At 45.9% G+C, this 14,384-nt stretch overlaps 3 protein-coding genes across 10 annotated transcripts in view; 1 reads left to right on the forward strand and 2 right to left on the reverse strand.

The window, feature by feature from the left end:
• LOC137631177 (chloride channel protein 2-like) overlaps nucleotides 1-14,384 on the forward strand; it is a 390,893-nt gene that overhangs the window by 354,508 nt on the left and 22,001 nt on the right. The window lies entirely within an intron of this gene.
• LOC137631179 (required for meiotic nuclear division protein 1 homolog) overlaps nucleotides 1-14,384 on the reverse strand; it is a 136,178-nt gene that overhangs the window by 17,969 nt on the left and 103,825 nt on the right. The window lies entirely within an intron of this gene.
• Nucleotides 10,277-11,389, reverse strand: LOC137630861 (uncharacterized). Its single transcript, XM_068362405.1, has 2 exons — nucleotides 11,163-11,389; nucleotides 10,277-11,010 (listed from the first exon to the last, which is right to left on the reverse strand). The coding sequence occupies exons 1-2, from the start codon at nucleotides 11,226-11,228 to the stop codon at nucleotides 10,624-10,626; spliced, it is 453 nt and encodes a 150-aa protein (XP_068218506.1). The 5' UTR covers nucleotides 11,229-11,389; the 3' UTR covers nucleotides 10,277-10,623.

Below are 14,384 nucleotides of genomic sequence, written 5' to 3' on the forward strand. Positions count from 1 at the left end.
AGGCTAGGCCATCACTAAAGGACAGAGAGGGGAGGGGTGAGGGTCGTGTAGGGTGAAGGAGGAGCCAGCAGGTACTACCTCACCTAACAAGACTCCGTTCCAGTATTAGAGCTATCTTAAGGGGCCAGGGAATTTGATTTCTTAACCTAGGGCTAGCCCAATACAGAATGAGATTGGCAGCACCCTCGCTGCTGTCTCAGACAGGAGGAACGGAGTCTAGTGTCGGAGTCCCCCAAGCAATAGAAGAATTCAATTCTTCAGCTTAGGTTCTGCCGGCACAGGACTGTCTGCTAGGCCACAGGGATGAGGCATCATATCATATAATGCCTTTAGGTGAGGCCTAGGGAGGTCTAGCCTCCTGTGTCGGTAGCCTAACCTGACCTGGGAATTCAATTTACCTAGCCAGTTGGCAACCTACCACAGACGGACTACTCTGATGTTCTGGCACCAAAACCAGGATCAGCGGTTAAGGGAGGGGGGCAGAAACACCCTAGCCTAGGTTTACCCGAATGAAATTCAAGGCAAAGCTAACTAGGGTTTAGCCTAGGCTAACTCAGAGGGAGAAGAAATTACACTTAAATCTCCCTGGGAGATTAGTATCACTTATAAAAGATTAGGAGGTATCAGTCTCCACTTGAAATAGGCGATACAAGAGCAATCGGGGACATGTATGAAAGTATACTAAAGCCCCTAGGCTAGTAGCCTAGGAGCGGTGAGAATCGATTACCTAAATCACCGAAACTCTCTCGTATACTATCTTTGGAAGAGGAAAATTTATGGAGTAATATCTTATATGTATAAAATATTGCCTAAAGCTTCAATAAATTATCACACTAGGAAAGCTATATCATGCATGAAAGTAAAGGCTAGACGCCTAGGCTAGGAAGCCTAGCGCAAGTGAGGATCGGTTACCTAAATCGCCGAAACCACGATACTATCGGCATAATATAAAATTTCCTAGCTAAAAAGGCTAAATAGCTAAATTTATTAAAGAGAAATATACCGGGAAGGTCGTTCTGGCTAACTAAATGACACATGCATAGCGAATGCCAGCGTCCATGACGCCTCCGGTAGGCAACAGCTCTTGTTACGTTAATTAAACCTTGAATCGAGGAAAAAACTGGCAAGAGCTTACATTTATACAAATTAAAGATAATACTCAACTTTCCAGAGGCAGATGAGGCTGGAGAAAGCATCATAGCAGTAAAGTAACCCAAAAATAGCGAGAAAGCACTGGGAAACACCGAGTTAGTATTGCTACGAGAGAAATAATGACAAGATGGCGGCCGGACGTGACGTCATACTGGTGCTCAACAGTAGTAGGAGTAGAAGCGATGCCTTAATAACGGCTCTCCTACAATTCTTGCCACTTTCCCCTCTTGAAGCGTAAACACTATTAGGGTTGTAGATAGCTATGTGGCGTGTCAAGAATACATCCTCTGATATTATGCGATATCCCTAAAGGCGAAAGCCAGGGATATTCGTGCCAGGAGTTAGAATTTTGGATACCTTGAGTAAAATTCTCTGGGATATATCACTATACTGTAGTTAAATATAACCTAGGAAGCTACTATGAAAGAACTTCCATCAGGACGACATGGCCTGAGCCCAAAAATATATATGTATGTATTTTTCGGCTCACGCCATGTCGTCCTGATGGAAGTTCCTTCATAGTAGCTTCCTAGGTTATATTTAACTACAGTGATATATTCCCGAGAATTTTACTTAAGGTATCCAGTATTCTAACTCCTGGCGCGAATATCCCTGGCTTTCGCTTTACGGATATCGCATAATATCAGAAGACCTATTCTTGACACGCCACATAGCTATCTACACCCCTAATAGTGTTTACACTTCGTGAGGGGAAAGTAGCAAGAATTGTAGGAGAGTCGTTATTAAGGCATCGCTTCTACTCCTACTACTGTTGAGCACCAGTATGACGTCACGTCCAGGCGCCATTTTATCATTCTTTCTCTCGTCGCGATACTAACTCGGTGTTTCCCAGTGCTTTCTCGCTATTTTTGGATTACTTTACTGCTATGATTCTTTCTCCAGCCTCCTTTGCCTCTGGAAAGTTGAGTATTATCTTTAATTTGTATAAATGTAAGCTCTTGCCAGTTTTTTCCTCGATTCAAGGTTTAATTAACGTAACAAGAGCTGTTGCCTACCAGAGGCGTCATGGACGCTGGCGTTCACTATGCATGTGTCAGTTAGGTAGCCAGAACGACCTTCCCGGTATACTTCGCTTTAATAAATTTAGCTCTTTAGCCTTTTTAGCTAGGAAATTTTATATTATGCTGATAGTATCGTGGTTTCGGCAATTTAGGTAACCGATCCTCACTTGTGCTAGGCTTCCTAGCCTAGGCGTATAGCCTTTACTTTCATGCATGATATAGCTTTCCAAGTGTAATAATCTATTGAAGCTTTAGGGAATATTTTATACATATAAGATATTACTCCATAAATTTTCCTCTTCCAAAGATAGTATATGAGAGAGTTTCGGTGATTTAGGTAATCGATTCTCATAGCTCCTAGGCTACTAGCCTAGGGGCTTTAGTATACTTTCATACATGTCCCAGATTCCTCTTGTATCGCCTTATTTAAGTGGAGACTGATACCTCCTAATCTTTTATAAGTGATACTAATCTCCCTGGGAGATTTAAGTGCATCTCTTTTCCCTCTGAGTTAGCCTAGGCTAAATCCTAGTCAGCCTAGGCTAAACCCTAGTCAGCTTTGCCTTGAATTTCATTCGGGTAAATCTAGGCTAGGGTGTTTCTGCCCCCCTCCCTTAACCACTGATCCTGATATTGGTGTCAGAACATCAGAGTAGTCCATCTGTGGTCGGTTGCCAACTGGCTAGGTGAATTGAATTCCCAGGTCAGGTTAGGCTACCGACACAGGAGGCTAGACCTCCCTAGGCCTCACCTAAAGGCATTATATGATATGATGCCTCATCCATGTGGCCTAGCAGATAGTCCTGTATCGGCAGAACCTAAGCTGAAGAATTGAATTCTTCTATTGCTTGGGGGACTCGGACACTAGACTCCGTTCCTCCTGTCTGAGACAGCAGCGAGGGTGCTGCCAATCTCATTCTGTATTGGGCTAGCCCTAGGCTAAGGAATCAAATTCCCTGGCCCCTTGGGATAGCTCTGATACTGTAACGGAGTCTTGTTAGGTGAGGTAGTACCTGCCGGCTCCTCCCTCACCCTACAGTACCCTCACCCCTCCCCTCTCTGTCCTTTAGTGATGGCCTAGCCTTCACATACCTTTGGCCATCGTCCTACAATCGACCCTAGTGTCGGTAGGTTGTGGGACTGGCTTGGGTTCTCTGCCGGCTGCTCGGCTGTGCCGGCTGCCGGCGGAGATTCCCCACCCCTATCGTGTGTTCTTCAGTCCTCTCTTGGTCTGCCTTCCATAATCCTGCCAGCAGAGATCGGTAGGGTTGTGGTTGGATGGAAGCCTGAATGTAAATTTTCCCTCCTTCCATATGAACCCTCATTCCGGATGGAGGGCAGTAAGGCTGAGCCTTTACACGCCCCCTCATCCATGCTTTCTCTCTCTCTTTCCACCAGTATCCTGGGTCCCAACTGCTGGTAGCAATGAGGCCACCGGCAGCCGGCTGGACTGCAGACCGCTGACGGTTTGTACTGTCGCCGGCTGGTATGGGTCGGCGACCCACTGGCAGCCGGTGACCCGTCGGCCGCCTGCCGGCAGCCGGTCGAACGATTGTCTGACGACATATCTCCCGCCGCCGGCTTACGGTGACCGCCGGATGTCGGCGGCCTCCTGGCAGCCGGCGACCTACAATAGCCGGCGGTTTGCCGCCCAATATCACTAGAAGGCAGTACACCTTCTAACTTGAACCCAGGAACATGCCGGCATATGCCGGCAGGTTCTACAGTATATGACTCTGCAGTGGCCAGTATAATTGCGATATAGATCATACTGCAATAAGAAAACCACTGTATAGTTTGTACAGTAGCCCATACATTTCTAACCTTCACTGTGTTTCATGGGCAGCCTATTGTGAGGCCACTAAACATAAAGAAAGTGAGTTCTTTTTTTATTAATTTACAGTGATCACTATACTCAATCCACGATATTGAATTCCAGAAAACGGTGTTTAGTTACACCTCTATATATCCTGAAGGATAAAGGTCTTCTAATAATATTTCTATCCTTAGAAATACCCGGAAATTCAATTTTGAGGGAGGTCATAGCAATTGGCTAAACAGGAAACACATGTAGGTGTCTTTCCTTCTTTTCTAGATTACCTATCCTAAGCTAAATATATATACATAACATTGTATAAGAAATACTGTGAGATAATTCACCGAATATTTATCTGATTTCCTTTCTTTACAGGAGGACCATCCCAAGTGTGGGAACCATTTCTGTAATGTTCGCAGTAAAAACTTCTGCGTCCATGGACTATGCAGGATGCACGCGCGCTGCGCAGTGACATCAGGTTCTCTGAAGTATTGGGACCCCCAGATATGTGACGTTTGTTCCAATCTGGTCACTGAGGCTTTTGATGATCAAAAGTCGACTGAGTCAAGGGATGCAGCAAGAGAGAAGCTGCGTAAGTGGGTCAGGGGTTTTCAGAAGAACACTATCGGGCCATACCTTCCTAACGAAAAGATGAGGGCCTGTTTTTTCCCTAGGGCATCTTCAGATGCAGTCATCCCGCAATCTCACGCAGAGATCCCCCTCATCCAGATTCCGGTAGAATCTGACGTATCGCATGCCATGAAGGACATCCAGCTAGAAGACAACATGTCAGTTGTTTCGGAAGACACTGAACGTAGTCTTCTAGCCGTAGACCAGGAGCAAGAGTCTGTGTTGCTTCCTGCGTCCGACGACGAAGGAACCGATATAGTTTCGGTTTCATCAGCTCCGGTGGCAGAGCCCGTCCCCTCAACCTCCTCTGCCCCTCACCTGGCTGACATAAGCCAAACCTTAACCTCTATCCTGTGTATGTTTCAGGATATGAAGAAAGAGTCTACTGAGAAAGAAGCTGCGCTTAGGTCAGAGATGCACCAACTCGTAGCTTCTCGTATAGCTCCGAAGAAGCTAAACGTGAAGGACCTTCCTGCTTTCTCGGACGTCAACCCATGGAGGCATGCTGAGCACATGCCCATGTCAGGAAGCAAGATCTTCCTCTCTGACAGTGGAAGATGTGGAATTCTGGCCCAGCAAAGGGGCCTACCCAGACTGCTACGTTTGTCTGAGGAAGGAGCCTCCTTCGAAAGAGGAGACAGAGCCGAAAGAGGTCATAATCCTTGACCTCCCCAAAGTTCAGGCCTTGTTTACAAGCAAGCTGAAGGAGAGGGCCTTTACTAGTTCCAAAGTGCCGGCTCTGAGTAAGAAGCACCCATCCTTTGTTGCTTCTAACCGTGCCTTCCCCGTTATGGAAAAAGGGTTTAAGGCAGCCTTAAAAGCAGTCGAGGCGGGGAAACCTTGCCCCACACTCGTAGAGTGTAGGCCGTTCTCCCTTGCCCTACCATCAAATGATGCTGACTGGAAGGACGTGTTTAGTACCTTCTCAGTCGGGAAGTTGGAGGACGACATTGCCGGACGTCAGTTCGGAGAAGACCTCCCTAAGTTGTCAGACTTCCACCTGCGAAGGGAGCAGGAAATGAAGGAAAGACTTGCCGCCTCAATGTCTCTTCAGACTGGACTGGAGACGATGGCAAGCGTCTCTCCAACCCCAGACATGTACATGGTCTTTGCCAAGGCTCACCTGGCAACAGTCACCAAAGACCTGTACAACTTTATCAAAGCCAGACGGGCTTGTAGAGAGTTCGTGTTCGCTTCGGCTTCAGTGAGGCAGGAACCAAGGAAGTTGATATCTTCCAACATCTGGGGAAAAGTCCTCTTCCCAAGTGAAGTGGTCAAAGAGGCTGACGACAAAGCTGCCACGGAGAATAGAAATCTTCTCCAAAAGTGGGGTTTGTCAACAAAAAGAAAGTCTTCACCAGATGAGGGTCCCCAACCCAAAAGGAAGACTAAGAGGCCAAGAGCGCCCTCTCGCCCACCTAGACAACAACTACTTCCCATGGCCACGGTGCCCCAGACGGTGGCACAACCACCTACTACGTACCAATTGGTACCCCAGCAACTAGCGACACAGTCGCCTGTTTTTACCCCGGGCTTTGAAAGACAATCCACGACCTTTCGGCCGAAGTCTCGAGGTTCCTTTCGAGGCTCCTGTAGATGCCCCTCAAGAGGCAGGGCCAACAGGGGTGGACGTGGCCAAGGAGGCAAGTCCTCCACCCAGCACTCCAAGTGAGATGCTTCCGGTAAGAGGGAGACTTTTCTCTTTCCCGGATCATTGGACCTTCGATCCCTGGGCCCACAGCCTGATCAAGAATGGACTGGGTTGGAGCTGGAACACAACTCCACCAACTTTCCCTCAATTCTTCCAATGCTCAACCCCCCTTCTGGAAGAATATGTCCAAGAACTCTTAGACAAGAGAGTCATAAGGAGAGCAAAGTCCATCAAGTTCCAAAGATGGCTGTTTTGTGTTCCGAAGAAGGACTCGGAAAACCTCAGGGTCATGCTGGACTTGTCGCCAATCAACAAGTTCATAGTGAACCACAAGTTCAGGATGCTTACTCTTCAACAGATAAGGACCCTACTGCCAAAGCAGGCATACACAGTCTCAATAGACATGGCGGACACATATTGGCACGTCCCAATCAATCGACAAGTTTCCTCCTACCTAGGATTCAAGCTGCAAAAGAGACAATACGTCTTCAGAGCCATGCCCTTCGGACTAAACATAGCCCCAAGGGTATTCACAAAGCTTGCAAACGCAGTCATTCGTCAACTATGCCTAAAGGGAGTTCAGGTGATTGCCTACCTGGACGACTGGCTGGTGTGGGCAGTATCCGAAGCAGAATGCACGCAAGCCTCTAAGGAAGTGATCCAGTTCCCGGAACAACTAGGATTCAAGATAAACTTGGAAAAGTCTCGACTATCTACAGCTCAAAAGTTCCAATGGCTGGGCGTTCATTGGAACTTACAGTCACACAACCTCTCCCTTCCATCAAAGAAGAGGAGAGAGACAGCGGGCTCTGGCAAGAGACTTCTACGATCCGACAGGATATCAGGAGGCAACAGGAGAGGGTACTGGGCTCTCTCCAGTTTGCCTCAGTGACAGACCCAGTGCTGAGAGCACAATTAAAGGATGCATCAGGAGTCTGGAGAAGATACGCATCAAACGCTCGAAGAGATCTAAAAAGACCGATACCAACTCGTCTGCGATCACTTCTCAAGCCATGGTCGGAGGCCAAGTACCTAAAGAAGAAGGTACCCTTGCAACCACCTCCACCCTCGGTCACCGTTCACACGGATGCCTCAAAGGAAGGATGGGGAGGCCACTCTCACCAACGGAAAGTCCAAGGAACCTGGTCCTCCCTCTTCAAGACCTTCCACATCAACATTCTGGAAGCCATGACAGTTTTTGTATTGCTGAAGAAACTGAAGCTTCGCTGCTCGATCCACATCAGACTGGTCCTGGACAGCGAAGTGATAATGATATGTCTAGACCGACAAGGTTCAAGATCGCCCCAAATCAACCAAGTGATGTTGGCCATCTTTCGCCTGGTAGAAAAGAAGAAATGGCACTTATCAGCAGCTCACCTTCAAGGGTTCCGCAATGTGACGGCGGACGCTCTATCCAAGCTCACCCCAATAGTGTCAGAATGGTCCCTAGACGCAAGATCATTCTCCTTCATCTTACGTAAAGTCCCAGGACTGCAGATAGACCTCTTTGCAATGAGCGACAAAAAGAAGCTACCCCGGTATGTAGCCCCGTACGAGGATCCTCTAGCGGAAGCAGTAGACGCGATGTCCCTAGATTAGAACAGATGGTCCAGGATATACCTGTTCCCTCCAACCAACCTCCTGCTGAAGGTCCTCAACAAACTGAGATCCTTTCAGGGAACAGCAGCGATAGTGGTTCACAAATGGCCCAACAGCATCTGGTTCCCTCTGATAATGGAACTACAACTGAAGCTGATCCCGTTGCCGCATCCAGTTCTGACTCAACAAGTGCAGAAGTCGACTGTCTCCACTTCATCACAGAAAACCCGGAACCTTCATCTCATGATTTTCTTAGCAGTCAAGAAAAGGTTCGGGATTTCGAAGGACAGTATCAACTTTTTAGAAAAATATAAGTCGAAATCTACTAGAAGATAGTACGAGTCTTCCTGGAAGAAATGGGTTGCCTTCGTTAAGGCAAAGAAACCAAAAGAAATCTTGACAGATTTCTGTTTATCGTTCTTTATTCATCTCCATGAACGAGGTTTAGCAGCCAACACGATCTCTACGTGTAAATCTCCCTTGACTAGAACCTTGCTATATGCCTTCCAGGTGGACTTCTCTAATGAAATCTTCAATAAGATCCCTAAAGCCTGTGCTCGGCTTAGGCCCGCAGCACCCCCGAGGCCCATTTTTTGGTTCTTGGATAAGGTTCTTCATTTAGCCTCAACCCTGAACAATGAAGACTGCTCTCTGAAGGATCTGACCCAAAAAGTTATATTCTTATTTGCACTACTCTCAGAAGCCAGAGTTAGCGAAATAGTGGTCCTTTTGAATCTCTTTCCTGACCCAATGTTTCTCGCTAAGAATGAGCTGCCCACCAAAAGGTGGGGTCCCTGGAGAATCTGCCCTCTGAAGGAATATGCATCTCTATGTCCAGTAGAATACCTAAAGGTCTACCTTCGTAGAACTTCAAACTTTAAGGGAGGACAGAGTTTTAGGGGAGAAACCTCAGGTTCGACATAAATTGCTTCGTCTCTAAACTTCTTTCAGAAAATGAATTTTGAAAGCCTTCGCTCGTATACGGAATGGAAGTCATCCAGGGTTTTCTTCAAACACTACGCGAAACAAGTACAAGAGATTAAGCATTTCGTGGTGGCAGCAGGTAGTGTACTAAAACCTGCCACTTAAATACTGCGAAAAACAGTGCACTAATTGGGACATTTAGTGAAGGGTGTACATGATCGCTCCTGATGGAGTGACATGTTTAGTGAAGTATCACGGTAGTGACACTATGGACTGTTCTAAACATAAAGGTGAAAGAAGCATAATAGACTTACAGTACACATGTGCAATGCGTATAACTATGCAAGTGTTTATAAACTGTAACGACAGAAATAAGGAAATATGAAATATCACAATATTTCCTTTAAAGTGGCTTAGGAAAACAATCTGTTGAGGCTGAGGAGCTTGTGGAGGAGCCATCTTAGAGGTAGAGGGAGTCGATGAGTGAGGGCCCTGAGGTTGATGGAATTGGCCACGGTTAGATTGAAACGAAGTACAGTATAGGGCCTTTGTCGTTTCTTAGAAAAGGGTTGTCTCCCGTATTCGAACTTTCTTTTGTTCGAAAGGCCCTATCGAACCTGTAGGTTCTGATTAGCCCTTGCTGCATCCTGGAGGACCTTGTCGACTTCTTCTTGGGGGAAGAGTGTCTTACCCCAGCAGGAGGAGGCGATGAGCCTATTTGGTTCATGTCTAATGGAGGCCTCGGAAAGAACATGTTTTCTGCAGTTCTTCCGGGCTGTCCAGAAATCATGCAGGTCCACTTGAAACGTCTGGAGCAAATTCTTCGCAAAGACGCGGAAGATGGGCTCATCATTGTACAGGGAAGACAACAACTCCGTAGACACTATGGAATGGAGAGATCTAGCCAGCCTGTTTCTAGCGTCAAGCTCCGATTTAAGGAGGTGGTCCGGCAACTTGGGCAGTCTCTCAGAGAACAGCAAGGACGCGCAGTCCGGATCTAGCTTCCCCACCGTAAAGGTAGCAGATGTATCATTCCAGATGCCCGAAGGGGCTGGAACGAGCATAGAGGTGGGATCCGTCTCCTTTAAGATAGGCATAGGTGAGCTTTCCTTGACTGATTGTATAGTCAATTCGGCCACCTTATCCACAAGCGGGGAGGCGATGGATGGGGGAGCCGTAAAGATGGTATAGGCTCCCTTATGAGGGGTCAGTTTAGAATTAACACATCCCCAGTCGGTGAGAGTCCGGGCCCAGACAGCTTGGGCCTGTTCCTTAGGGAAAATCACGGTTTCCTTAGGAACCTTATCCATCCGAACAAGAGCGTGTTCTTTCAGCCAGACGAAACCGTTAAATGGGAATTGAAGACCAGGAGGGTAAAACTCCAGATCATCCTCTAGCGTCAGGGTACCATCTAGGTACGGAGCATGCCTAGCGAACCACCACGGATTATTTTCATAAAAGGGTGGTAGCTTAGATGTGTCTGGGGCTGTAGGTGGGGGTACCTGAGACCCAGTACGGAGGAGGCTCGGTACCATATCCCTCAACTCCGTTATAGAACCCGCTTGCTGTTTAATTTGCGATTGTACCAGGACCTTCACCTGTGACTGCATGAAATCCTTGAGGGCACTAAGTGTTAACGGAGGCTCCGAAGAACTACTCACACCTGAAGCCTTGGTCTTAGCGGACTTGCTTTTGTGTCCTTTGGGAGGCGAAGTAGTTTTGGTAGGGATGTCAGGAGTCGATGAAAGTCCGGGGACCGGAGATATGGAAATTGGCGAAGCTGAAGTGCTATGAAGTATTTTGGGTTTGCGAAGCGGCTTCACCTTGGGTCAAACAGATAGAGAGGGATCCCAAGATGAAGTCTGAGGCTTCTCAAAGCCGGGGAAAGATGAGGAAGAGGAAGGAGTAGGTGAGAGAAAGGGATCTGCCAACTCAACACCACTAACCTGCTCGTCCATTGGTTCGACGTTGATATCCAGGGCGGAGACGTCTCCTGAGAGCTGGTTATCTTCCTCCAGAGGGATAGACGCCCAGATAGCTTCAATCATGGGAGCGGCTAGGGCTGAAGGTACCGCCGCTGAGGAGGAGCCTGGAAAAAGACGGGAGGCCAGGTCACCGTCAAGGAGATAAGGGCAGCCGGTGGGGGCGTTTCTTCCAAACCCTGACACCCAGGGCCGGAGACTGGATTTGGCGGCCCGGAGAGCATCCTCATCAGCCTGGAAGTGGTAAAATACATTAGAACTAAGGAAAAAGTTAACGTATTTCCAAATATAAAACAGTAAGATACATCTCAAAAATTGATAATAGAACACTGAATTGAAATTCAATATTATAATCATAGAAGATACAGTAGAAAGAGAAATCTTACATCATCATTAAGCAAGACCGTTGAGAGGTCGTAGCACAAGGTGCAAGCCTCCGGGAACCAGACCATGTAGGGGGCCTGGCCCGGTTCACGGATGAAGGAGATCGCACAGTGGGCGTGGGATCGGCAGACATCGTGGCCTATCGGATCCGTAAAGGAGGCGGCGCAACCCTTGACGGCACAACGGACTTTCTGTAATAAAAAGGTTAAATAAATTAAGACGCTCCCGGAGACTCTAAAATAACATGAAATTTATAGAGAGTTTGGGAGGAATATGGTGTGCATGCAAGGTTCATACTAAAAAAGGGTCCGGAGCCCCATTGTAATTACTAAACTGGTGAGATTTAAACTACTCCGTAGTGCGCTGGAGCGAAAAGCATATATGGGACGGTGCCTCTGGGTAATAACAGCTAAGATGTAGGCTAGTGCGTGAAAGAGCGCCGGAACGAGCCGTAGATCTTGGGTAAGGTCCTCGATAATAAAAATAAAATCCAATGTGTGACTGATCTTCGAAAAGATATCCGTAAAGTAACCCCCGGAGCGTGAGATGGATGGGGGGATGATTTTAAACGGCCGTAGTCGGAGTCTATGTGCGGGGAACCACTGAGGGGACGAGACCCTGCCGGAGGAGCGCATTAGAATAGGTAAGTAACGTGTTCCCGGCTCAAGCGGTAAAACTCATTGCCAACTAACCAACTATAGACTCTCATACAAAAGGACCAACATAAACACTAGCCTATGATAAATAGAATGTAAAAGTAACCATAAATACAAAATGGACTAATAATATGATATAAATAATATCGTAAAAGGTTGAGTTAGAGAGAGTAAGAACCCGTGATTGTATGAACAGAAAACGGGAAGCTCCAGCCGCTCACACTCGGGAACAATGCCCATCGGGGAGATAGAGAAAGGGAGAACTCGTTATCTCATGAACAGAAAACGGGAACTCCGGCTTCTCTCACTCGTGGTTACTATAAACACAACAAAAACGAACCAAACAGCCACATACATGAAAAAAATAAACAAAAGGGACCGAAGAATAACGAAAAAGGATGTAACGATAAAATAACGTAAAATAGTACCCGTAACATGAAAATAATGGTGGAAACAAGACCACGCCTGTAGGTTACTAAACTATAATAAAGCCCTAAACGTTATCCTTCGTTCTACTAAGAAATGAACTCGAAGCGTAAATAAGTACCAAAGAATATAACAAGGTTCAAAATAACAGGCGCAAGACCTAAAAACTATAATAATAATGGTAAGAACCTAAATGACAAAGTACTGAACAGGCAATAAATGAAAACGTAAGACGTAAACAATAACAATGGCCGCGAACGACGCGGGAGGCACAAGGCCGGTCGCACTAACAAACACTAAAAGTGAAAAAATGATACAAAGCCCGGTACTAAGATAACTGTCATCATAATCTATGGTACTTAACATTGGTGTAGGAGGAAGGAGAGCATCGGCCATGATGAATAAATCCTCAAAACACGAAAGATAGTGAGAGCACAAAACAAACGAGACGACGCTTATGAGTTCCAAATGAAGGATGATGTTCAGATGGCGCTCGCGTCGGGCGTCGGTGGTGTGGTTCAGGGAGCGTAGCTGGTGCCTCTGTATCGGCCCATCCCTTTTGACGAAGGAATTAGCGAAATGGAAGACAGCCTGTGAATAGTGGTTTTCACACGCCCCTTCTTTATACACGACACCTTCAGGGTGCTCGCGCGAGGGTAGTAACCTCTGCATTCCATGCTTTTAACTTTCTCTGGTATATTTGGAAGTATTTATATCAGAAAAGTGTAAAGAAGGACCCTTTTCTCACCGGGCGTCACAGGTATCTCCCCAGAAATAGATTTTTTCTTCGTCAAAATCCTTTTTCTATTACAATTTTAATTATGCTTTCCACACTATTTCCAATTTTCATTTTATATTGTATTATAAAATGCACTTTATCCTTGTTATCTATTGTTTATCAATAAATACATATCTGAATTTTGCGTCTCCTTTCGCCCCGAAAATTCTAAATAAATAAAGGTACCAGAGCAATTCATTATCCTCTTGTATTGAAAATATATTCTGAACAAATACAATATCTGTTCTAGAGCGAACAAACCTCACAATTATGTGTTTTTGTATCAGGTATCAGTCCCTGGGTATGACTGATTCTATATATCTGATTGTATTACTGACTTATACAATTTTCCTACATAAATGAAAATCTGTCTACCTTGCTTACAACACACCAAGTAGACCGGGGAGGTGTCAGTAGTCAATACATACTTTGTTCCTTTCAGAATACAAACTATGTTTTACAAGTACATGATGAGACAATATACCAGTTTGTTTGGTAGATTGTTCATATGAACTTACAATCCTCAAGTTTTTTCCCTAGAGTCTACCATGACTTCCCTGTAGGGGGCAGGAAGCACTGACATGATCAGTTGAAGTTGTGTATGACGTTAACACCATGTGTCTCTAGGTCTAGATGACCAAGGAAAATTTATCTCGCGGTTATTGGCACTAATGGAAATCCACAGATACATTAATGCTCTGGTAAACTTCCATCAGGACAACATGGCCTGAGCCCCAAAAACGGATTTTGAGCGAAGTGAAAAATCTATTTTTGGGTAAGGTAGCCATGTCGTCCTGATGGACCCACCCTCCTTTTACAAAGGCTGAATGAATCCCTCCCAAAAGTATTGTATCTGTAGCACCTCGCTAACGCTACAAAGAATGACAAGATGGCGCCCGGACCTGATGTCATACTGGTGCTCAACAGTAGTAGGAGTAGAAGCGATGCCTTAATAACGGCTCTCCTACAATTCTTCCCACTTTCCCCTCTCGAAGCGTAAACGCTATTAGGAGTGTAGATAGCTATGTGGCATGTCAAGAATACGTCCTCTGATATTATGCGGTATCCCTAAAGGCGAAAGCCAGGGATATTCGCGTCAGGGAGTTAGACTTCTGCATACCTTAAGTAAAATTCTCTGGGATATATCACTGTAGTTAAATATAACCTAGGAAGCTACTATGAAGGAACTTCCATCAGGACAACATATGTATGTATATGTATACATATGTATGTATATGTATACAGTACATATGTATGTATATGTATATATATATGTATATGTATACATATGTATACATATGTATACATACGTATACATATGTATACATACGTATGTATATGTATATATAGATAGGAAATGACGT

This window comes from Palaemon carinicauda, chromosome 39 (genome assembly GCF_036898095.1).
Source record: "Palaemon carinicauda isolate YSFRI2023 chromosome 39, ASM3689809v2, whole genome shotgun sequence".
NCBI classification, from domain to species: Eukaryota; Metazoa; Arthropoda; class Malacostraca; order Decapoda; family Palaemonidae; genus Palaemon; species Palaemon carinicauda.

Coding starts and splice junctions, on each gene's coding strand:
- LOC137630861 (XM_068362405.1), bottom strand. CDS start 11,228: ATGGTCTGGTTCCCGGAGGCTTGCACCTTGTGCTACGACCTCTCAACG. Junction 11,011..11,162: donor CGGTCTTGCTTAATGATGAT/GTAAGATTTCTC, acceptor TACCACTTCCAG/GCTGATGAGGATGCTCTCCG.